This window comes from Mustela nigripes, chromosome 2, assembly GCF_022355385.1.
Source record: "Mustela nigripes isolate SB6536 chromosome 2, MUSNIG.SB6536, whole genome shotgun sequence".
NCBI lineage: Eukaryota > Metazoa > Chordata > Mammalia > Carnivora > Mustelidae > Mustela > Mustela nigripes.
The window spans coordinates 46,503,017-46,529,420 of record NC_081558.1 but is presented as its reverse complement, the minus strand read 5'-3'; the positions used below and the strand labels follow the sequence as shown (position 1 = coordinate 46,529,420).

The 26,404-nt window shown below is 43.8% G+C and overlaps 1 protein-coding gene across 1 annotated transcript in view; it reads right to left on the bottom strand.

Annotated features, from left to right (window-relative positions):
• ITPR1 (inositol 1,4,5-trisphosphate receptor type 1) overlaps positions 1-26,404 on the bottom strand; it is a 327,611-nt gene that overhangs the window by 293,409 nt on the left and 7,798 nt on the right. The window contains exons 3-4 of the mRNA XM_059390201.1: positions 11,676-11,783; positions 7,417-7,487 (exon numbers count right to left, since the gene is read on the bottom strand). Of these exons, the coding sequence (XP_059246184.1) occupies positions 7,417-7,487; positions 11,676-11,767 (163 nt within the window). The 5' untranslated portion in view covers positions 11,768-11,783. The remainder of the gene's footprint in view (positions 1-7,416; positions 7,488-11,675; positions 11,784-26,404) is intronic.

Here is a 26,404-nt window from a genome sequence, read left to right as displayed (position 1 = left end):
CCTAATTTCCCTGGGTGGCTCTGATCTTCACAAAGGAAGCTATCCAGGGCATCAAAGGAAGCAGAAGCTCTCTTGCCCCCAAGTGTAGGATGCCTGGAGCTTTCAGAGATGCATCTCAAAGCTTCAAGCAAGTAGGCAGAAATCCAGTGAGGGCCACATGCGGCAATGTGTGGGACCCCAGAGTAATCAAGCAGCAGGCATGAACCCAGTGAATGTGCGACCCACGGTGAGCATTCTATGTTGCCTGGGGAATGGATTTAAATTACAGTGTTGTTCCCTTTAAATGGGAGTCTGTTGGTGCAAGATTGAGATAAGCTGGTAAGTCTGAAATGATGATTATAAAAAAACCTACTAATCTTTTTATTAAATTTGAATTGATTTTGCGAACACAAAGTTAAAAGAGGCTTTCTCCAAAGCAGCCGCACGCACGCACAACCACACATAAAACCTTTAATGTGCTTCAAAGTGTATCCTTAACAAGCACCTAAAACAGATTTTTCTGCCTTATTTAACAAGACAGGCAGAAACTAAGTCCTTTACCCCCACTGTGAGAGGCCTGTCATGGATTGGAATCAAAAGAACAAACAAATTTTAAGTTAGGCCCTCCCCTTTGCATGCGGGTATTTAAAACTAAGATACGGGTTCATCCCTTCAATGCTTTGCCAAAAGGAAAAATAAAATAAAATAAAAGACTGTTGCCTAGCAACAATTAAGACCATCACCCAAAGGAGGGTGATTTGAAAGAAAGCTAAACCATTGAGTTTGTTTGGTCACCTTAGGCCAGAGACTTTTGCCACCCAAGACCTGGCTATGTCCCCATCTGGCCTCAGAGTAAGGCCTAGCTGTTTCCATACGTTTGTCTTACCTTGACCAAGAAGATCTGCAATCCTGAAGAAATAAAAACCTACATCTGGGGGCACCTGGCTCAGTGGGCTAAAGCCTCTGCCTTCGGCTCAGGTCATGATCTCAGGGTCCTGGGATCAAGCCCTGCATGGGGCTCTCTGCTCAGCAGGGAGCCTGTTTCCCTTCCTCTCTCTCTCTGCCTGCCTCTCTGCCTACTTGAGATCTCTGTCAAATATATAAATAAAAGCTTAAAAAAAAAAAAAAAAACCAAAAACCTACATCTGGACAGCACAAGACTCCTGAACATTAATGTTCTCTTGTGAAATGTTAACTGGCCTGTTTCTAGCACTGGTCACAAAGCTTCAAGCTGGAAGGGGTCTAGGAAGTTACTTTGTCTACATTTTACTTAACAGGTAGGGAAAACTATGATACCCTAAGGTATCGTAGCAGTTGGCAGGTGACACTGGGCTGGACATTGGCTCTCAGGTCAGGTGTTGCTCCTCACTCCAGCCTTAGCAGTTCTCCCACATGGGCTAAGAACCACTGCCTACTTCAACCTCAACACAAGCAAGCCAATGATCGGGTAAGTAAGCTGTAGGTACTCAAATACTTCTTATCCCCCCAACCATGAAAAATACCACTCTTATTTAAGACTCCTTTAGAAGCTGCTGGGGTATGCAAGAGCTTGCCTGGGATGTGAAACCTCTTTTTAGCAACCAAGACACCTAAGTAAGTCCACAAGACCCCTAATAGGTGGGCCAATGTAGTGCAAGAACTCTGGGACAGAGGAAAATCGCAGTAAAAGTGACAAGGACACAAGAGCTTTAGGTCCAAATTTGTCGTAGCCAAGCAACATATGCTGCTTCTTCCCAGTATCACCCTGAGACTGTGACTCCGGGCTGGCATTGTTCTAAGCAAGATATCTGCTGAGCAATCAGGAGTTGTCAACTTGGAGATACCCAGAGACATGGTTATACTGGTTATACACGGTTATACTGGTCCAGACCTTCACGCCCACTACAAAGAGGACTCAAGTTGTAGGTAACACGCTGCATAGCCCACAGACCATCTTGGGGGTAGTTGAAAGGATCCAGGGCTTTCGCCTTCCCGTTTGGCTTTCTTCCGCATTTACATGGTCCTAAATCCAAGTTAAGAGCTTCAGCAGACAGCAGAAGAAAAGCAGTTAACTTGGCCCACTTTCATTTAGAGACTGGAGGTAATAGGGGTCCCAGCCTGAAGAGACCCTTGTGCTGAATGGAAAAGGGGCCAGAGGGCACAGAAGAGTAAGAGCACTGCTCCCTGGCCTCCCTCTAACACTCACAGGTCATAAGACACTGGGCCACATGCTCAACCAATATCAGCCAAAGGGCACCAGGCATCCTGGGCTGAGGAGGTGCTGCCAAGCTGAATGAGAGAACGAACACACATGAGAAGTATCACCATGTACTGCGCCCCAGCAAATGACAGACCAGAGGGGCAATTTTTTACACTTTGTAGAAAGACATTTCATGTGCTTTGCCTCTGCTTGCATATAAACAGCTGCAGTGTGAACAACAACTTCCTAGACAACTCTAGACAACTTCCTCAAAGATGTCAACTGTGCATTGGCAGTGACCTGAGAATGCGCCTTTCCTCCTGGGACTCTAAACAGCTGGCACACAGGAGGTGTCTGATAATGTTTGTGGAATGAATGATAATCCTTGTAAGTGACAGTCAACAGACTATGGGGAAGTCGCTCCATTTCTAAGAGCACCCTTTTCCTCAACTGCATCATGGGAACATCCTTAGCTCACCTCATGGGCAGTTATATGGATTATGAGATAATCCGTGGGAAGTGCTCAGCACAAAGCAGATGATCTATTCGTGTTGGCTCCTATTCTCTATAATGTGGCTCTGTTTCTCCATAAAACCCCAAGACTCCTGAAAGCAAGGGGGACTGTGTAACTCATCTTGTCCCCTCTCCTCAGCAAGGCCAGCAGCTGGGACATAGTAGGGCTTCAATGTCCCCTGAGCTTAACACCCATTTTCATGACACTTTAGCTGAGTGGGTTATTTTCCTTGAAAGCAACTTGATTGGGGGAAGAAAGAAACATGGGACAAGGAAAATACCTAGAACATCCACACTCTCAGCCTGATCTCTGACCTCTGCCCCAATTCATATAAACCACAGAATTATTTCAGAATGCCTCCTTTGTCCTCACCTTTCCCTGCCCAAACTTCTCCCTGTGTTAAGCGAGTTTCCTTGCAAACAACTTTTCTTCTGAAACTAAGGGGTTCCTGCAAAGTTAAAAACTTCTCACTCTTCACTCACATTGATATGGTAGCATCTAAGATAAAAAAAAAAAAAAAAAAAAAACCAACCAAACAGAAAACCTGGGGCCAAGAATTGGCCTCTTGAACTGAATGGAGAAGATGAAGTTTTGAGGGTAAGAACTTGACCGTTGCAGATTGAAAAAGCAGATTACACAACAAATGGCATGTTCAACACTAATGCCGGTCTTAATTCCCAAAAGCCCCAGGCCTTGTTTCTCCTCCAACACTCCTAGAAGTAGCATTTAAAACAGCAACGTTTCTGGGATCAAAACAAGACTAGTAGTTAATTTCCTTCTTTTCTTTATAGAAGATGCTGTTATATTTAGTAGGGGGAAGAGACGGGTGGGGATGGAAGGGGAAAACATCCTCTAAAGAAGGAATTCCGTAACCACAAAGTTTCTATTGCCGGTTTCAATCTGTCTGTCTTCCTTCTTTCAAGATTATGAGCAAAGCCAGCACAAATCAGGGAGAAGAGAGATTGTGACTTACCTGCCATGGACCCTGATGCTTCCAAAGGGTACCACATTAGCTAAAGGACTAAAGGCGACTGAGCTAGACTACGTCGCTGCTCTTATCGTCACCTAGAGCCCAGGGGCCACTGTCCAAAATTCATGAGGACAATGAAGGAGACTTGGCTTAAGTGAACCAGACGTTCACCCAATCTCTCCTTCCTATGATGAAGTCCGGGGCAGAAGATACATTCAAGGGAATCACCAAAAAAAACCCAATTCACTTGGCAATGAACTTTTACCCATCAGAAAAAAGCAAGTGTGTTCAAGATTTTTACTCTTTTGCAGCTACTAGGGAAAATAACAGCTACCAGTCACTGAACAGGTCTTGTGTACCAACTATATACTCTATTTGGCTCTTTAGCCATATTATCTTCGATTCTATTACCTTTACAAATAAGGTATTTACAAGGAAGGAATTGTCCCCCCCCCCCCATTTTATGGGTGAGGAAGCAAGCTCAGAAAAATTAATCTATCAAAGCCACTTAGCCTGTACATGGGAACGCCAGGACTCAAATCTAGGCCTTTGGGTCTCTATGCACACCCCTACCCACAAAAGCATTAAACACAAAAATGAAAAACAATACTCTCATATCACTAAAGGATTCGTGTACAGAATTCCCTTCTGCCACCCTTTATGAGTACGAGCCTCTGTGCTAAGTACTGGCAATGAAAAGACAGGACTAAGGCTTACTGAGTCCTGAACCAAAGGCCAGGCTCCCTCAGTACTGAATTTGAAACACACATTTCATCTTCCCAGGAACCTTATGAGGTAGCGACTAACATCATTTCCCATTTTACAGATGAGAAAACCAAGCTTCACAGAGGTTAAGCAATTTGTCCAAGGTCACACAGCTAAGAACTTGGATTTGAACCCAGAAAGCCCAGTCCCAGGGCCTATGCTATTAACCACGAGAGTGGCAGTTTTCAAGAGGAGCTCACAAAATGAAAAACACCAAGTCAGAAGCCACAGGGAGCATTACATAAATAGGCCTTTGGTTTCCATTTACTTAAGATCAGGTTATGATGGTTCTCAATATAGGAAATAAGTTGGCAAGGAAACAATGGAAGCAACAACAAACCCAAATGACTAAATGTAGCTCTGCTGATTGCTCAGATAAAGAATCCATCATCCTAGCCGGCCGCTTGCCAGAATCTCACTTTTCCATATGTGTTTGTTAAACTCTAGGGTGTAATGGCACGGCAAGGAAATGGACTAGAAATGCCTCCAAATTGTCCAACTGCCCTATGCACAATTTCTAAACATCAAAATTACTTCAACTTCAAAATCACTTATATTTGGAAAGGCAATAATCTCTTCCAAAAGAGAAATCAGTTTCTTCACGTTAGAAAAAAAAAATTTTTTTTTCTTTTTTTCAAGGAATGCTACATTAGAACTGAAGGGCTGCTTAGGAAAGTGTTTAAATCCTTGCTGCCCCGATTCCAAGGGAGAGATCTTTGTGACCCTCTGCCTGGGCCCCTCACTTGCCAGCCGAGAGCCTCAGGTGCAGCACAAGGAACCCAGGCAGTCCTGACCTACATTTGCAAAGCCTGCAGCAGAGTTTGTTTGGAACCAGATTTTTCCACAAGTGCAAAGCACCTCACAACCTAGAAATCTTTATTTATGAGGACAAGCAGTCAACATAGATCAGGACACAGTCATGTGACCACCTGTAGAACCAGGCCGGGCCATAAACAAAGTTTGGTTCTTTCCAATCAGCCTCTATCAGACTGTCACTTTTATCTGAAAACAGTCCCTTCAGTCGGTCAACAGATATCTATCGAAGCACCAGACACTTTGACCCTAGTACGAGTAAAACATGTACGTCTACTCTGACTTGCCCTGGCTATGGTCCCATTTATTTCAACATTCTAAATGCAAATTCAAATAGCCACTAGTTCACTTTGTACAGGGCATGAACACCTTTCCCAGGTTCCTTTCTCAACTAGCGGGCCTATGCGCAGGATGGAGTGAGTGCTCACACTGGACCCAAGCAATGAGTACCTTCCACTTGGCCCCAGTTGCAAAACCCACACCCCACCCAGCTCACCCCTAAGTAATAAAGCCAGGAGCTAACAGGCCAGGCTCTATTAGCAGGGGTGCTTGATCTTGGCTATACAGGCGAATCACCTGGGAAGCTTTTAGAATAAGAAAAAAGGAAACCATCAATCCTAAATTAAATGACCATCCTCAAGGGTGGAACTTCAACATCAGTATTTTTCCAAGTCCCCAAGGTGATTTTAGCCAAAGTCTAGACCTACCACTCCTACTCCATCCATCACCAGCTGTGTGACCTCAGGCAAGACACTTAACCACAGACTTTGAGGACCTCAATCCCCTCCCAAGGTGGACATAGAAACCCATGTGCTAAAATGTATGCAGAACGCTTAGCACAGCACCTGGCACAGAGTCTACTGATCTTGGCCCTGTTAGAAGATAAACTGAGGCATATTTTATTATTCAGCAGAGAGAATTAATTCTGTAAGTCACTGCCTAGATTAAAGTTATTAGATCAAATCTTTTATTTCTGCTGCATTTGGGATTCTGTTTTGGAAAAAGCCATGAAGGAAGGATTGGAAAGAAAAGGCTTCAGGGACCACAGCTGCTCAGGATCCTGTCACACAGGGCTTATGGCAACAATTCTCTTTTTCGAAGGTCCCCCTCACCACCTCCCAGGTGAAAATATTCTCTTGATAGTCTCATGCCAACTGGATGCAGTCCAACACCAAACATCTTCTAAATGGCTTCTCTCCATCTGAATGTCTGCCTTCTATTTTATTCTAATTCCTTTAGCTTTTATCAGAAAAGTCAAACGGTTTCCACATCAATTAACAATAAGAACTTATCACTCAAATGATGTAACCGAAAAATGGCAAGGTGTGAGTCCTCTGGGACTGAGGCCATGAGTCAAATCCTAACTCAATGGGTTCTCAACCCCAACTCAATATTTAAAAAAAAAAAAAAAAAATTACTTGGGAAGCTTAAAAAAAATGCCAGTGCCCAGGTCCCAACCTCGAGAGATTCATTTGATTGGTCTGGAGTGGGGCCCTGAATATCTGTTTAATTTTTAATCTTCCCTCAGGTAATTCTACTATGCAGCTGGAGTTGAGAACTACAAACCACAAAAGCTAAGAAAAACAAAACATTTATCCTCTTAACCTCTCAACTATATTTTAAGCACCTTCTGGAATAAACAAGGCTACCTTCAGAGGAAGATACCAGATATAAGAGGCCTAGAAAGAAAACCAGTAGTGGGAAGCTACTGGTAGGAAGTGTGTCCTGCCTAGGTCTTTTAACAAAAACTAAGTGCAATAACAGACATCTTCTCCTTCCAGGTGGAAGCATCTAAGAATACCAGAGCCCCCAAAGGCACAGTGAGACTGGATGCAGTAACACGTTCCTTGTGATGAGATCCATAAATCCTGTTTGTTTAGGGACAAAGGTGCACAAATGTAAGGGTTTAGGCTGAATTTTCACTGATCAACACGTATGTAATATCCAAATGAAGGCTCTAATGAAAGCCCATTCCAATCTTGATTCTGAGCTTATTTACACATTTTCAAAAGGTCACAAAGCTTGGACTTGAAATCATACTGTAAAAAAATGTAAGCAAATAAGCCTACAATTGCTTATCAAATACACACATGTGTGAGCACGTGTGCACGCGCATACACACACACATACAAAGCAATACACTTGATGAATTTCCAAATGAGGGAGGTACCCACTCCAAGAAGGACATCAACTTACCTCTGAATTTCTTGGGTGGATTGTTAAGGTCCCCAGCTTCTGGCTGAACCACACAACGATCGTCAACCAGACTGTGAAGACAAGGAAAAATGCTCTATCAAGCCAAGTCTAAGAAAACAAAACCTAAGCATGATGCAAAAATTGAATATCCAGTGCTATTCCTATACAAAACTTGGATGGCCACGTTCCCCTGCCAGGAGGCTGTTTACACTAGAGGCTTCCCATACAGGGAACTACACCTAATCCAAAAGCCCAGGTTCTGCTCCTGCAATGCACACATTAACCTACTGTTTTCTGTGGCTCTTTTCCCTTAACCACATCCATGATGGATTTGAGCAAAACATGCAAAAATGCTGAAGTCAGGAGGCGTAGCAAGGGGTGAGGGCATTCAGCTTACGGTAGCTGAAGGGTCCATTCGTGCCAGGCAGAGTGCCGGGCCCTGTGACGTGAGGATGAATATGAACTAGGCCCTGCCCTGAGGGAGCTCAAGGCTAGTTCGAGAGCCACAGAAGCAAACTAAAAAAGAGAGTATAACCTAGGGGCTATAAGAGAAAGAAGAACAAAATACAGCCGGGAACTAACAGTGCCTGAGGCCATCTGAGAAGCCACTGGCAAGAGAGAGTCATATGGAACTACTGGAAATCGACATGGAGGTAGGGAAAGTGCAAAAAGTTATAAATAAATGACCAGCCCCAATTTATATACAGACCCACTATTTAGAAGTTCAGACTGACCAAAGTGACGTGTACAATTCTTTTAGGACAGATTTAAAATAATGTATTTTTTTGAACAGATGAGGAAATTGAGGCTGAGAAGTTTAAATGACTTATCCAAGTTCCTAAAACTGGTATTGGTCATTTGCCAAGTGACCACAGAACTTGCTGCCAGCTCATACACTTCAGTTTTCCAGGGTTTCCTCCATTAGTCTGTGTTGCTCTTTATTCCAGAGGCAAGGCACCATTAAATAGTTTGCCTTTACTCTTATCACAACTTTCTCCAAAATTCTGTTTCACCTCCTAAAAGTCTGGCCTGTCTTCCCAGACTGATTCAGAGCCCCCATCTTCTCCATGAAGGCGCTCCCTCTGAGCCGGCATTCCCTGCCTCTCCTCCTGTCTCCCTCACCTCATTGGAGAAGCACAAATGGTGCAGTAAGCTAAGAGCTTCCCAGGGGCACAGAGCTGCCTGCTTTGTGGCCCAAAAGATGCCCACCGTTCGTACATTTTCCTGCCCAGGCGAGGTGCTCAGTTATATGTTTGTGTTTGGTGTGAATCAAAGTGGCCAGAGTAACCCACCAGCACCTTGCGGCCTTTGGGTATAAGACGCAAGATCTCTCTCCCTCAAGAAGGGGAAGAATGTGGTCAATGGCTCAAGTTTTTATGCAAAAAGTCAAGAACAGAATGTGCATACAGAAAACTCCCACTTGAAGCCCTTGAGAATGTAAATATAGTAATGCCACCAGAGCTATCATAGTATGTGAAGTGGGGGAGTGCCTTGGAATCCAATACAGTGCTGAATTAAGTACTTAGCAAGTTCTCTAGGTCGAGGGGTAAGAGAAAGGGCCCCAGCCTAGCCCAAAAGACAAATGACTGTAGATGGTACGTTGCCACCTCTGAGCAGCTTGACGACGATTACGTCATTTCATCCCTCCTGGTCTCGGTTCCTGTATCTGTAAAATTATAGAGTTAGTCTCAAGGAGTCTCACGTAAGGTGATGTTCCTCAGACTTCCTGATACCAGGTCCCCCTCATCCCCAGGCCTCTCAAAGCTGTGTTCAGGATGGGGTCTAAGATCTTTGATTTTTAACATGTTTCCCCAGTGATTCAGAAGCATGCCTCTGATACACATGTGCATGCACACGGGCTCTCCAAGTCCGGCTCAAGCTCTGAAGCTCAGGGAGTCAATAAAGCTACTGGGGAGGTAACCGCCATCTATATAAACGGAATGTGGCTAGGGAGCTAGATGCCAAGTTCCACAAAAACAGGGTGGTCACTCGCTGTCATTCACAATGGGTGCTCCAGAAATGTCAAAAATATTAAAAGGAAAAAGAAGCTAAACTTCAGTTTCCAAGTCCATTTTGAACCAAGGGAATATTCCTCGCAGTATTCGAGCCCAAAATTCAAAACTGACCATCTTCACATTAAGGAGAAAGTGGGGGCAGGGGTGGGGACCCTATCAATAATTTGTTTTAAAAAATAACAATAATAATTTGTTATAATACTTGAGGAAAACTCTTATAAAGCAAAGATTTTGCACCTGATAGGGATTCTAAGAATGGATGCTATGGAAGAAGACAAAAAGCAAGGCAGCATGAAAGATTTCAGGGGCTGCCACAAGTGGGCTCAGTGCCGTAAGCACTGCAGGGGCAATGGCACTATGACAAGAAATCAGGGCCCCAGAGAAAAGATGAGGCATAAGGTGGGGTTGAGGTTTCACAAGGCAGCCAGGTAAGAGCTGTGGGCACTGAGGAGGCTGGTGAGCCAATTCTGCCAGAGATGGATGGTCAGAAAAGGTGGGGAATGGAAAGTCGACCCTGCCAAGGGCAGCTGTTAGGAGCACTGGTTCTGGAGTCTGGAGTACCCACAGCTGTGGAATCTGGGGCAGGTGGCCTCACCTCTCTGAAGCTCAGAGGCTTTGCCTTCATGAAGACCAAAAATGATGGTACTTGCTATGCAGATGTGTTTGGGAATTCAAGGCATTATGTGTGGACAGTCCTTAACACAGTGTTGTACACATCCACAGGACTCACAGAAGTGGCGACCTCTGCTATTTATTACCATCGCTTTACCTGCTGAAAAGCAAGAGGATGGAGGATTCCAACAGGAGGTAAAGGAAAAGGAAGGAATCAGCCAAGAAGAAAAAAAGGGACAATCAGAGAGGCATGGACAGCAAAAGGCCTCTTTGCCAAAACCCACGGAAGATGAATTATGAAGAGTGGGTCTTTAGTGTAGACAGGTTTAAAAAAAAAAAAAAGATAATGACTGAGAAACAGTCACTGGATTTAGGGATCAGAGTCACAGATGACTGCTTTTTATCAGATGACTTTTGAAAACAAAATTTTTATGCAATGAAGTTTAATTAAGCTATACTTCTATATGTGAAATAATGTGCTCCTTGCAGCTGGAGTGACCTGAATGAGAGCCCAAGAATACTCATTCTGCACAAATACCAGAGACCAAGCATGCTTTAAATAATAGCTTTGAATAAAAGAAAGTCTCTGGCTGCTCTAAGAATTAGGTTCTTAGGGAAGCTGTTGGCTTTCCTCTCCGCAATTCGAGATCAGCTCCTGCCAAATCCAATAATTCCACCTCGGGGCCTAACTCCTCCTTTCTACACAAAGACAATCTAGACCATTCCTACGCCTTCTGGAGTTAACCATCTTGATTCTCCATTCTGCTTTTTTCTGTGTTTGGGGCTATTTCACTTCTCCTTTCCTCTTCTGGACAATGAGAGAAGGAGAAGGGAGAAGATAATCAAATAAAGACATTGGGCAATGTACTTACTCTCTTAAAAGTTGGGTAAAAATTGATGACAGCACAAAAGAACAAAAAAATCTGATTTACAGAACTTTGTGTAATATGTAACTTTCAAATGCACGTTGCAATTTAAAATCGGCAAGGTTCTGCTTCAAAGAAGAGAGAGAAGCATCTGAGAAGTTCTGGTCTTTCCTTAAATGACAAACAAGTCAGCATATGAAAATAAGAGCTTTTATGAAAGTCAAAAAGCACTTCTTTGGGGTCTGTAAAAAATAATGCTAAAATTTTATCCCATAGACTATGTACTCTCCCCCCTTATAAGGAATAGGAAATTATAATAAATTCTGAATTACAAGGGTCCTAGTTAATGAGATTTTACTCTTCCAGGACTTCCAAAAAAACAGTATTTTTGTGTCAGAGGTAAACTTGGCTAACATGAGATTTGGTATCACGATTCCAACTGCCCCTGGAAAAGCCTCATCAAATGGTAACATTCTTATCTTAGAAAAATCCATTTTTAAGCCGGCATTAAGAGGTCTTTTTTTTTTTTTTTTTTAAGATTTTATTTATTTTTTTGAACAGAGAGATTACAAGTAGGCAGAGAGACAAGCAGAGAGAGAGGAGGAAGCAGGCTCCCTGCAGAGCAGAGAGCCCGACGCAGGGCTTGATCCCAGGACCCTGGGATCACAACCTGAGCCGAAGGCAGAGGCCTTAACCCACTGAGCCACCCAGGCGCCCCAAGAGGTCTTAAAGAAATCCTGCCACACAAGAAATCAGGAGCTCTTACCCCAAGGTGCTAATAAATCCATTTGTCGATCCTTCCGCGTACAGAGAACAAATGTCTCCAATATGTAGGAAACTAGACATCTTGTCAGACATGTCTTTCTCCAAAAGCCTAGACAAAGTAAAATATGCAACATTATTAGAGGGAAAGAAATGCTTGGAGTGGGGGAAAAAGTCACTGAGAGTTGGCTTCGCTCAATTTTCCAAAGCGCCCTACTTAAAAGTCAAATTTAAATGAGTGTGTGACAGGCAGGCACTCAAACGAGCCAAGCAAGGACATATGCAACAACATTTTTTTCCATATATCATTTATTTCAGGATATTCCAACCACAATAATGCCGGTTTCTAACACAACCACACCCAAATCCAATTCTGCAAAGTGAGGACCCTCGATAATGAATAGCGAATCTAAAGACTGCAGGGAAGTCAGCCAACAACTTTGCAGTGATTAAGGAGTTGGAAAGTCTGACTTATAAAACATTAACGCACTCAATCTGCCTCAGGCAATGTGAAGGCAGAAGGAAACACCTGGTATGAAACTTAGGTCTGGCAGTGCCTCTGCTGAGGTACCAAAGCAACAAAATTAATAAAAGGAAACCTAGTAACAAATACCGCAAAGCTCTAGTGGCCTTTTAAAAATTCAACAACTGTACCCACTTCATCCAAATGTTGTTTCAATTTCTTTCCTTCTTCTCCTTCACCCAAACACTTGCAGGGGGAGAAAGGATCTTAGCACCTGGTCCAAACCATGTCAGTGCAGGAAGAATAATGCGGCTTAGGCCGGGTGAGAACCCCCTCAGGAATACCAGTGGCTAGTTTGGGGCAGTCCTAGAAAGGTCTCGTAAGTTCCAGGAAATCTCTCCACAGCACAGAAATCATTACATACACATACACACACACACACACCACACAAGTATCAACAAAAATACTGACATGACTCATAGGAATAGCTTTCCTGAAGGCCATTGATATTGAGAAGTGGGAGTACATTTAAATAGTTAAAAACTAATTTTTAAATAGTTAAACTAGGGGCGCCTGGGTGGCTCAGTGGGTTGAGCCACTGCCTTCGGCTCGGGTCATGATCTCAGGGTCCTGGGATCGAGTTCTGCATAGGGCTCTCTGCTTGGCAGGGAGCCTGCTTCCTCCTCTCTCTCTCTCTGCCTGCCTCTCCATCTACTTGTGATTTCTGTCAAATAAATAAATAAAATCTTTAAAAAAAAAAAATAGTTAAACTAATTTGACCTTTAAAAAACAAGCTTAGGGGCGCTTGGGTGGCTCAGTCAGTTAAACCTCCAACTTGATTTTGGCTCAGGTTGTGATCTCAGTCCAAGACTGAGCCCTGCATCAGGCTCTGCGTTGGGCCTGAAGCCTGCTTAACATTCTCTCTCTCCCCCTCAGCCACTCCTCCTCTCAAAAACAGACAGACAGACATACACACATAAACATTTAAAAAAAAAAAAAAAACACCAAGCTTACTTATAGGGGAAGATAGTGCACGGGTATGGACCCCAGCTAACTCCCATGGCTTCACTGGGCATCTGATGTAGATGCAGAGGATAAACCAGGTCTTCCCAGGATCTCTCCTCCAAACTCAGAGCCCCTTAAACATCTTTTCCAATGCCTTTGCTCAAGTTCTGCCTAGAAATCATTCACCTCCAAAGCCACAAGAGTTCTAACGGCATGGAAAAGTGTTCTCTCCTGAAATTGCTTTCTGGCACCAAGTTTGCTTTCCATTAAAATTGTGCAGCAATGATCATCAGGAAGCTAGGGAAGCATGTCTCCTACTTACCAGGTGCTGAAAAGGAACTGAAAATGAGCCTCAGTTCACTGCTTGGGAGAATCTACAAGGAAAAAACCAATTCCTCCAAACAACCCAGACCTGGCAAGACAAAGATCATTTCACTGAACCTGAACTTCTACCTAGAGAAAGACAGCACAGGAGAACACATTCTCAAACAAAACAGTGAGCATCTATAGACACACAAATCATGCACAGAGGGACAATTTGCCAGCCAAGTTCCATGCTCCAGAATCGTCTATCATTTTGTCAGTTCTTCCTAAATGGCCAAAGGCAAACCCATGTTTTAAACAACACCAAAAAAAAAAAAAGAAATGGCACAAATGAAAAACACTAAAGGCACTAATATTTCCCTTATATGCTTATACTTACAAGACTTATCATAAAGGTTAAGGAAGTCAACATAATTCTGGGACTGATTTTTGGAAAATAAGTTCTGTTTGGATTTGGAGTCACACCAAATTGGTGTCTTCACACTTGGGCCTCCAGGAAGGACACAGGTGAGTGCTAGATACAGGAGCTCAGGTACGTGCTCCATCGGGAGGGCCTCATCTAGAGTGACTAACTCTGTCCTTTGGACCATTTAGCCCTAGTGGAGACCGGGCCAGGAAACAGGGGTGTGCCCTAGTCTTTTTAACTTTCCTCACCACCTGGTTACCTGACTGAAAGATCCCAGGCCCTTCATGGAAAGCAGCAGACACAAGTCAGTGGTGGGGTGATGAACTCAGTGCCCGCAGCTGATTGCTGACACAGATGTCTAGACCCAGTGCTTCTCTAGCACAGTCCTGCAGGGTTACCACTTCTAATGGTAACATGGAATGGAACATTACAAATGTTCTCTTACCGAAATCCTCACGGGTACTGCTATTATTCTCATTTAATTATTGGGGAAACCAAGATACACAGAAGTGAAGATGCCCAAGGCAGGTTGTAACCCACTCTACCTGCCTCTTAAGCAGAGCTTCTCATCAACAAAGACCCTCGGAACATGGACTAAAATGTCAACCATCCTTATTTTCTGGGTGATAAGATTACAAAGCCCAGATTTTCTGTGTTATACACAATTCCATTTCCTCCTTTTTCTACTTTGGTGTTTCCTAATTTTTCCACCATGGCCACATAACACCTGGGTTAAGTCGGAAAAAAAATTAACCTTCTTTCTGACCACGTTTATTAAGTAGACAACTAAATAATAAACTTTAGCCATATTTTACATTTTTTCCCAGAAAGCAATCAGAACATCCTCCAAAGTCAATGATCCTTAAATGGGCCATCTGCCAGAGGTCCCAATTTTTAAAGAAACAACTGAAAATGGGAGGGGGGGGGAGTACAGTTATTTCCCAGGGGTCTCAAGACATAAATCCCCTCGAAAGGGACTGGGCAGAAAACCTGCTAGTCTGGCTGGAGGCTCTGGAGTTCTCCTCTCACCCACCATTAGTTAACTGGAAAAAGAGGATGAGGACAAGGGCCAGAAGGAGGAGAGGTCCTGGGGCCATCACCAGCCATCATGGAAGGAAAAACAAAGGCCTGGAAAGTGAACGGAACAGGCCTCTGGAGCCTGGAGGGGAGGAGGTGGAAAATCAGCCCGTGTGTGATGGGCCTGGGAGCAATCTTTTAGAAGACTTCCTGTTGTTCAGAACAGGGTGGGAGAACCTGTCTCTTTATCGGATCCTGGACCATTTGTGCTGGCCAACTTCTCACAGCTGGACCCGGTGTTCCCATGTTGTCCACACAATGACTGAGGAACCCCCCCCCCCCCCCGCCCAGTACAGAAACAACCAGGGCCAACCTGCCGTCTGCCTGAACCTGAGATGTCAAACTCTGTATCGACACCCAGGGCTCTTTGCTAATAAACTGAGCGCTGGTCCCATAACATCATGAGAAGGCTCAGGGGACCAGCTCAGGGGATCCCAACCTCTCTCTGGGTGCCAGTTATGACGATGATTAGCTCAACGCTGCGATCTGGCCCACTTAAACTTCTCGGCTTTTGTTTCATCTGGAAAATGAGGATAACATGGAACTATGGGGATTGTTGTAAGGAACAGATGAGAAAGTACGTGTAAAGTGCTTCGTTCAGAGACTGGTAGACTTTCACTCCTTAATGCTATTTATGATTTCCTAATGAGATGAAGTGGAATTCAGGAAGATCCTAGGGCTTCAAAATTTAAACCCAGCAAAAGAAAGGATCCTCTGTTTAAAGTCAGGTTGGGGGTGGGGGACAGTGCCTGGGTGGCTCAGTTGATGAGTGTCTGACTTTGGTTCAGGTTATGATCTCAGGGTCTTGGGATTGAGCCCTGCATCAGGCTCCTTGATCATCAGGAGTCTGCTTCTCCTCTGCCCCTCCCCCTTCCCCTCAGCCCTGCTTCCGCTTGCTCTCTCTCAAATAAATAAATAAAATCTAAAAACAAAAAGTCAGGTGAGTATCCAAACAAATGAACTCCTAGATGATCTGTGACCATATATTTTACTTTAAAATAATTATTCTCCCTAATTCACCTATTAAGAAAAATCTCAACTGTATGGAATTATGCTCAAATTCCAACCTCAGGGCACTCTGAGCTTTCCAAACATACAAAATCTTATCACAAAGGTTGGAGGCCACCTATACAACATGGAATTCCATCTCTTACCCCAGTAATGGAATCCCCCCATTGTGTCTCCTATGGATGGCCTCGCTTCTGCTTAAATATCCAGCAGTACTCCAGGGTTCAAAGGTTCAAGCCATGGTTTCAAGTTCAGAGAGCCCAGTTAGAAAACATCCCTCCCCCCTCCCCCCCAACACCCCAACCCCGCCCCACACAGAAACTCCCTCCCAGAACTTTTGCTACTGATCTGTCCCATGATGCTCAGAACCCTCTCACAATGTGAATGCTCTCAGACCTCCGAAGGACTTTGCTTCTGTTGGCAGAGAGCATCACCATCCTCCCTGGTTCCTGACATGGCCGGGCCTCAGGAGCATTCCACACCCAAGGGCCGGCAAAAGTGGGGATTCTGGCTCTGCCACCTCATCACTATAGGACGGTAGGCCCATTCTGTAACCTTCCCAAACCTCCCTTTCCCCACCCATAAATGGGGATAATAAGAGTAGCTCCCTCACCAGGCTGTCAAGAGGTTCACTAAGTTCATGCATAGAAACTACTCAGTTAAGCACCTGCAGGAACGAAGCGTGCAATGCCCGAAGACTATTACTGGATCCCCACCACCTCCCACCACTGCTTTGACACACTGATGCACCTCTTAAAATGGGATTGTCCCAGAGTGGCTTGATCCGAGCAGAGGAAGGAAGATTACTGCCTCTGCGAGGTGCAGTGGCTTTACTGAGCCTCCTGCTGCCCTTGTGCTCAGCTTCAGTTCTCTGTCCACTGAAACTGCTCCCTGAACAATGCAGAACAAAAAGGGACATTTGCTTCTACTCAAAAGAAAGGTTGAAATAAAAACACACAAAGTCAGAGAGATCCTTGAAGAACAGAAACCAGAGGTACTGGTCCTCGAAACCTCTTTTCTCAGAATCTATATTGTTCATTGCCTTTTCTACACCCTCTCTAGTCATCCTGTCCCCTCTGCTGACTCCTATGACTTCTCTATGATTCCTAAATCTGTACCTTATGGCCAACAACTTCTGGGATTCAGCTCCCGGATACCAATAGCGTGCTCGCTTCGGCACCACATATACTAAAAACCGGATACCAATAGCATCTCAATGTACCAGAAAAAATTCACCTGTCTGCCCCATCTCTCTTTCTGCCTACCCATGTCATTTACCACCTCAAAGCCTGCGGCACTGCCCGTCTTCCCTCTCCTTATCCCTGCCACAGAACCTTTGCTCATGCTCTTCCCTATCCCAACCCCTATCCTCGTTAAAGCCAAGATCAGTTGGTCTGGGGATCTGTTTTGTATAACATTTTATTCCGATCACCAATGCCTAGCACATGGTGGTAGGTGCTGGTAAATATTTAGCAAATAACGAAGTCTGAGCATCAAATCTCACTGATTTTAAGTTTTAGTCTATATCTTGAATACTCCAATTCTTTGGAACTCTTCTGCCCCCACCCAAATCCCAGCTAGGATCATTTCTTGACCGCGCTGCATTAAGATTGTCTCTTGAATTTTTCTTTGCCCCTCAATCTATTCTACACACGCAGCCAGCTTGGTCTTTTTTTGTCCGCCCCCCGCCCCCAGCATGATATTTTAGACACATAAATCAGACCATGTCATTCCCCTGCTTAAAACATTCCAAAATCTCCTTGGGAGTCCTCATGATCTGGTCCTTGCCTACCTCCTCCTCCTCATCTCTCTGTACTCTCTCTCTCTGCCTTCTACACTCTGGCCACGATGAACTTCCTCCAGATCCCCCAAAGTGCCAGGTGCCTTGGACAACCTGTAACTGCTGCCTGACACTCTTCTCCACATGGTACCCTCATTACCCCAGGCCATTACCACTATCCAAAAATTGCTTATTCACTGGTTTGCTTATTAACTCGTCCTCACCACTAGACTATCAGGCCATGAGAACATGACAGGAGAATTCTTCTTTCCTACTGAATCCCAGTGCCTGGGATTTGCGTTAGCTATTACCTGAAAGAATGTGAAGTATTTTTAGGTGATTGTTTTCCTAAAACTAATGAAAATCAAGTTTATACTGTTGGAGCAAGGATAGAAAACAGAGCTCTGTTAGACCCTTTCAAGAGATTGCTATGAGACCCCTGGGGCAAATAACACATTATATGTTAATAAAAATAATATAATAAAAAAAGAGAGAGATTGCTATGAGAAATCTGGAAGTCAGAAAAAAATTATATAACTTCTGTCCCTGGCAGAAACTACCCCTACCCCACTAACCAGCCCCTGTGTGTCCAAAAAGGCTAGAAATAGACTCAGAACCACTGAGTCTGAATTCCAGCTTCACATGCTTAATTAACTGACGTAACTTTTCTGAATTTCAGCTCTACCATCCAATTAAAAGAAAAGGGGACAAGGGAATTTTTCCCATCTCTCATTTTGAGGGGTAAATCAAATAATCCACACAAAGTGCTCAGCCCAATATATGGCCCTTACTAAATACTTATTTTTGTATTTCTGAATGAGACTGAAGTGGAAAAAGTTCACTTTTCTTGCTCCAAAGCCTTCACTCATTTCTGCCCATAACCTGTCCTTCTTCTACTTGATGTAAGCTTCTTACTTAGTCAACACTGTTGGAAACACGTTCAAATAAACACAAGTCCCAGAAAGGTTTCAGAGCTCTATAAGCCTAAGAGGTGGGTGATATTTGGACAGGTCACCCAAGGTATTGTTGCTTTTTGGCCTCCAAACTCACCAAGACCACCAGACCTCAACTCCACTCCCACTTCTAACAACCAAACCAGGCCCCTGTGGAATGAAGGGAGGGGGTGAGGTGGAAACCTCTTCAAAGAAATAATTCAATATTTAGAACCTCTTCTACTTTGGTGTTAAGGAGGGCTAAATCACAGCCTCACTGAAAAAGAAGTATATTCATTTCAAGAATCAGGATAGGTTTTGATTTTTTTCTTCTTTTTGCTAAAAGCTTTGACTGTGGCAGAAAACTCACTTATTGTGATTTTTCCCATCTATTTCTCCTGTAGGCACTGAACTAATTGCATTATATTCGTTTTTCTAAAAAAAAAATCTCAATTCTCGCCTACACACAATTCAGAATTTAAAAGTTAGCAACTCCTGAAACGAGACAAAATTAGAACACTTTCATTAACCAAGAAGTTACCTAAGGTATCACGTAATCCTACACAGGCAAGGGAGAAAATCAGAAGCCTTTATTTACACCAGGTAATGGACCCCAAAGCCAGAGACCCAAATAGTCTGACCGGAAGATTTTATTGACACACAGAAGCCAAGTCTTCTTTATTTAAGATGAAGCCACCTGGCCCTTGGGGCTGTAATTCAGGGGGTTGGGGGAGCCCCCACTGACACTGCCCTTAAATTAGGTCCTTCCAAGCACTGGTGTTGGGAACTAAGGACCCCTCCACCACCACACCTGTCCCCCACCCAGGGGACCATTCATTCCCTGAGCTCCAAGCTCTCCAACATCTGACCACCCAATTATCTTAGCTTTGACAACCTTACATACATCACTCAAGACATTCAAAATACTCCCCAGTGGCCTGGATTGTAATCACTTGCCTTTCTTAAACAAGTTGGCTAGCAGGGAATATCTCATCTATTTTTAACAGCTTCTACTTGATGTATTTAACACCAGATTTGACAGAACCAGAGACCAATAAAGCACTGAAACAATCTAATTTCTGTTAGAGGACATAACCATCTGAGTCCAAAAGCTACAAGGAGAACTAAGTAAGGTTGTAGAGTAGCAGCTATGAAGGGAGTTATAATGGAAGCTACTATTCTCAGACACAGAGAAGAACCCAGATTTATTATTTTTTTAATGACCCATCCTGTTGCAGAACCCCTACAATGCTTGGTATAATCTCGCACATATGAAAAAGATGAACATACAAATACCACTAGCTTCCAAGTTTTCAGTGTCCTCTGCAATTCAGGAGGTCCTTTAAAGGGAAGCAATTTTTCTTTTTCTTTTTTTCCCCCAGAAACAGCTTAAATGCATCCCCATGCATATATTTCTAAACAAAACCCAGACTTAGGGATAATCAATTACATCCTGCTATCTAAGCCTTCAACTTCTCCATCTCTTACCTGTTCCATACCACCACCCACCTTTAAGTTATCTAGCTATCCTATAGGCTAGTGGCTCCCAATGACACCCCAGAAACCACTGGGGGCTCCCAACACCTTTCAAAGGATCTTCAAAGTCCTATTTTCATAATAACACCAATGCACTATTTACCTTTTCACTCCATCTCTCAACACAACAATGGAGTTTTCCAGAGGCTGCAAGACATGTGCTCTCTCAAGAGACTGAAAGCAGAAACAAGTATGTGATATGCGTCTCCAGCTATCTTCCATTAAGCCAGATCACCAACAATTTGCAATAGAGTAAAACAATGTCAGTCTCTAATTTTTGTTTTTATTTTAGAAAATACAGCTATCGTTCATTTAAAAAATGTTACTGGGGCACATGCATGGTTCAGTAGGTTAATTCTTGGTTTCAGCTCAGGTCACTATCTCCCAGTCTTGAGGTAGAGCCCCACATCGGGCTCTGCACTGAGTGTGGAGATGGCTAAAGATTCTCTCTCTCCCTCTGCCCCCTCCTTCCCCACAAAATGTTACTGCTTTATTGTGTGATGGCTTATTTTTCGTGTGTGTTTGTCTCAGTAGCTCAATATCTCAGTGTTAAATTCTAATGAGATAAATACGGACTGTTATACCTACATCAACTAAAGTTCATTGGGGCCCTCCATAATTTCTAAGCATGTCAAGAGTTTCTGAGACCCAAAAGGTTGAAAAATGCTATAAATTTTAAGTTTTGGTTTGGCACTGGCTTTGGGCTTAGGACTCATACTTCATTAATATGAAAAACTGGACAGAACAGGATTAAAATACAAAACATACAACATGCAGGACTTCAGAGAGGACCCCCTGATTTGAAACCCCCTTTTTATTCAACACATTCATTGAATACCTACTATGTGCTATCCCTAGTCTAGGTGTGCAGGATATATAAGTAAAAAGAAAACAGTCAAGGTCCCTGTTCTCATGATGCCTATATTTCGTGAAGGAGAGAGAGTTTGTTGACAGGCAAGACAAATCAGGCAGTTAAGTAGTAGGCAGAGAATTGAAACTGGATGATATGACCGTGTGACAACTTACTTTTGTCTGGTCAGAGAGTGCAAGCTTAGACATTTAAGCTAAGACCTGAAAGTCAAGACAGAGGCAGTCATGCAAAACAATCAGGCGGAAGAGCATTTTGGATAGAGCCAATAGCTAGTACAAAGGCTCTTCAGCAGAAAAGAACTTGGCAAGTTCAAGAAACAGAAAGCCAGCCACAACGTCTGGAGCATTAATGGGAAACGAAGAAAGTGTGGGGTAAGGTCAGAGAAGAGAGAAACCAGGGCTAGTGGGACTTCCCAAGCCAGGGTGAAAAGTTTGCCTTTTATTCTAAATGTGACAGGGAGTTTACAACCTTGACTGAGCTACTCATTCCGGAACTCAGTCTCCTCATCTGCAGAACGGGGATCATGAGAGCTTGCCTCACACAGTTGTGCCGAGGATTAAATGTATAAAAGAAAATAATGGGCTTACTTAGCTCATAGGAAGTAAAACACTGCAAACACCTCTGTTTGCTGTGATTATTCTTACTGGCTAACTTGCTGTATTTTCAACTCCCATAAATGACTCTTACTAAACTTTTGAGGGCTTACAATTGGTTGAGGATTAACACTATCAACCAGCAATTCCACACGATGAGTGGATGTAGACAAGGGGGCACACTGTGAGATAACATTCATCTGAATTTATCAGTGCCAACTCCAGCAGAATGTTCTCCCCACTATTCCCAGGAAGACCTAGGCTACCAAAGTACAGCCAGGTGAAGAATGAATGACTGGATCCCACCTTCATAGGCCCCTCTGGGTCCACCCTTCAGTCAGTGAGTTTTGCCACTTGGCCTCAAAGCACAGTGCACTTGGAAAGTGATTCTTCTGCTAAAAAATGTAGCCAGTGAAAATCCATCAGTCTTCTCTGCTCTTTCTTGGCATTCCACATCACCTCCACCTCCTAAAAAACAGAGGGCCTTTGACAAAGACTTAGTGCTGGTTTTATTGCTGCTTGCTTTAAAAATGATCATTGAAAAAGAATAAAATCAAGAGTTCCTTTAAACTAGGCAGCAAAGGAAGGGCTCATGCGTGAAGACTTAAAAGCGCCTGGAGGTTCAGGAGGCCATCAGCAGCGAGTCCCCAGGAAACACAGATGAAACCTGGGGGCCAAAGCTGCCACCAAACACAAAAAAGCCACACTTCGTTTTCAGGGCAAGCAGCCCCCTGGAGGGCAAAACCAGACAAACCACAAGGCTTTTCGGAGGGAAAACAAGAGTGTGCACAGGAAAAGGAAGAGTTGCCGGCATTTGATCGATCTCCTGGCTGGAGGCCAAGGACACTCCTTCTACATAAGCCTCCCCCTAAGATGCCGTCACCCAGGTACATATATGGAAATATGGCTGTAAATTCAGGGAAGAGAAAACCTATAACATTTATGGTTGATTCCTCCAAGACAAGGGAAGAGGTTCTCTTTACAACTGTCTCTGCTTCTGTGACTAGGAACTCTCATGGTTAATTCTGGAACTTCCTTTGAGCAAAGACTCTTGACGGTATCATCTTTATAGTGAAACAAGGATGAGCAATGCAGTATTTTTGCATTGGCCACCGGGCCGGCAGCTTCCCCCTCCGTACCCCCATACACATTTCCGGTGCTGCCCCCTCCTTGCCTTCTTGTTCAATTAGTGGTTCATCAAATGGTCCTCAGGAATGCAGAGTGTCCCCATCAAGGGATAATGTATTCTTGTGCAAAAAGCACTTCTCTCGGAGGACAGAAAATTGCATTCTGCTTTCGTTTTCAGACAGTCCCAAAGGACGTCACCAACTCAAAAGTTTCAACTTTAAGCAGGGCCCTCTATGACCATCTCAGAAACTGCAGCTGTAAACCTTTGGGTCAGAGCAACTCTCTAGTGTGAATATTACTCATTAGACACACAACAGATACACATGCACAAAGATAAACCTACTCGCCTTTTCACAAACATGCCCACTAAATAACCTGTCCTCCAAACAGGTACAATATTTACATGGTTATTTTAGAGAAAAGATGTCAATTCTGACGTGGGCTCTCGTGTTTCCTATCCTCCAAGGCCAATATAAGAGAAGCCAATCCAAAGTTCAAAGTTGCTAGTCAGAACATTTTGTATTTGGTGGATAGAGATCATCTAGCTAAAATTCTTCATTTTATAGGCAGAAAGAGCAAACAACAACAAAAAAGCCTGAAGGACTTCTTGTAGGCCACAAAGCCCTGTACTGGCCAAAGCTAATAGACCACGGGGCTCCAGAAACCAAAGCCAGTACTTGGGGCATGAGGGGGAAGGGGAGTGGTATTTATTTTACTAAAAAGTTAAAGTTAGCCCCAGCCTGAAGAGACACCCCTCTGTTCACAACCTGAACCACAAAAAAACAAAAAGCAAGCAAGCAAACAAACAAACCCAGCAAATCAAAGGTTAACATCCTCGGAGACGGAAAAGTCTCACTCAGTCTGGGAAAATCACTCTTGGACAGGGCTTCTCAACCTCAGGGCTACTGACCTTTGGGGGCAGACAATTCCTTGTTGTGGAGGACACATCCTGTGTATCACAGGATGTCTAGCAGCATCCCTGACCTCTACTGACTGGATGCCAGGAGCACCCATTCTCCCTCAGCTGTGACAAAGAAGTCTCCAGACAGTGCATGAGTCCCTGTGAGGCAAAATCAGCCCGCCGCTTGAGAACCACTCCTCTAGGACAGAGCCTTTGTTTTGCAAGACTTTTGCAAACATGTATTCTTCTACAGCATTGGCAGCAATGACCCAAAGCAGGTATTTTTATACCTATTCTAAAGAGGAGGAAACAGAAGCACAGATGTGACAAGTTTTGCCCACACCCAAGAGATAGTCAACACTCAGACATCTGGAGGCCCCATCCTGCGGTTCAGCAGGGCAATACCATTACAACCTGAGAGCAGCTTCCTTGCGCTACCTGCTTATTACCTCCGCTCCCTTTTATTAACACTCAACAATTTCTCATGCCTCATGCCCTCCAAAGAACCGTTCTGAGCAACCTCTCCCAAGCTCCCAAAAGGAGCTGCTTGACAAGTGTCTGCCAGCCCTCACTCTGCTCTCCACAGCAAAAGGGCCTTTTCAATGCAAACGGCCAATTCAAGAAATATTTAATCGGGACGGGTTTACAAAAAATTAGATTCTCCTGACCAGCAGTCTACATCCTTCAAAGGGAAACAAAACATGGAGATAAGTAACTTCATTCAGCAAATGGTTTTGTGGACGCGTAACTATTTGTCAGGTGCATTTGTGGGTTAAAAATCAAAAAGCCCGCAAGGAAAAGAGACATAAAGTGCTGGGGAATTTCAAATCACAAAGATTTTCAAATGATCAGGAAAGGCTTTCCAGAAGAGGAAGGAAGGATTAGGGTTGGAGACACAAGTATTTGGCAAGGTGGACAGAGAAGGGATGGGGGCAGCAGGGCAGAAAGCATGTGGGCAAAGACACAGAAGCAGACACGGTCACAGGCACAGGAGTGAACGTCCCTGAGTCGAGGTGTTGCATCAGCTTTTTCTCTTCAGAAACCTGCACACAGTAACGTTTTGCAACTGTTACAGCAGGACAAAAATCACTTCCCAGACAAACCTCCTCTTGAAATGCAAACAAACAACAAGAAGCTTGGAGGTGGAGTGATGTTTTTTCTTATGTCCATCTTTTTTTTTTTTTTTTAAGATTTTATTTATTTGACAGAGAGAGAAAAATCACAAGTAGGCAGAGAGGCAGGCAGAGGGAGATGGAGAGGGAGAAGCAGGCTCTCTGCTGAGCAGGGAGCCCAATGAGAGACTGGATTGCAGGATCCTGGGTTCATGACCTGAGCCGAAGGCAGACGCTCAACCGAACCAGCCACCCAGGCGCCCCCCCCCTTATGTCCATCTTTTTCTGAAAGGCAACATTCTATCAAGCAGTCCACAGGTTCTGCTAAGTGGACAGGTCATAAAACATTATAAAACCTAACTTGCTCAAAGTGTGATAACATCATATTAAAACGCAGCCTTGTTCATATCTGGGCCTTCCCAGCCTTAAGCAGGTTTTACATGTATTGTTTGATTTCTAGCTCTACCTGAAACTGTCAATAAAAGAGTCCCCAAATGAAAGCCCCCAGATGTCAAAAAGGGTCCTGCCGGCCTACATGCTCATCTTCAGTGGGTGACTTCGCCTATCTTTCCAGTTCACTGAAAATGGAAAGACTTCGAGGGGCAAGTACAAAGGTCACTTTTGACAGGTGAGAAAAAATAGCTGTAAATATAAGGCAAGTACTGAAAAAGCACAAGGGGTTCAGTCGAGAGTTTCTCATACTTTCGAGTGTGCATGGATCCCATGGGGATTGTGCTAAGAGGGCAGGTTCTGATTCAGTGGGTCAGGGGTGGGGCCTCCGAGTCCACATTTCTAAGGAGTTCACTGTGGAAACCCTTGATGCTAGTGTGATGACCACATATGGAGGAATAAAAATGTAAAACAACATTTCTCAAACTTGAAACTGCAACCCACAGTAAGAAATACACTACACTTACAACCCAATGCTCACTGTGTGTGAGACAGAGAAGGGCAGGGGAGCATTCGTTGCAACGTACGCGGTTCCTTCCAAGTACCCATAAAATAACACTTTGGCGCTTTCTATTCTACCCCGCTCCATTAAAAAGCTGTGATGGAGGCCCGCTAAAATGATTTCGGGACCTCATCATGGGGTGCCATACAGTATGAAAAACATGCGTGCAGAACAAGAATAACATTTCTGCTCATCTGGGGGGCACAATGGTATTAAGATACCAGTATACTGAGATTATAACCAATACCAAAATGGAAAGTTTTGTGTACATTCAGAATGCTTTTTTAAAAGGCAAAGATGTGTTGATTACATTTTGGAAATACTTCCACTGAAAGCACTCAGGTTGGAAGTTTTCCTCGCTTAGATTTTTTTTCTGACCTGTAGGAGGAGAATAAGAATACATCTCTGTCCCTGAGGAGAGGTCTCTAAACACCATTTCCCTCTCAAAGGATCTATGGCTCCTTGGAGGAAAGGCTGATTCCAGGTCTGGAATAAGAAAGATAGACGATGATCCTGGAACATTTGTATCAAAATCAAGAAAGCTATCAAAGACTACTAGGGTTGTGTTTTTTGAACCAATCTGAATAGCCAAAGTTGCTCAGCAAAAATGAATATTTTGATCATCAAGAAGGATAGCTACACAAA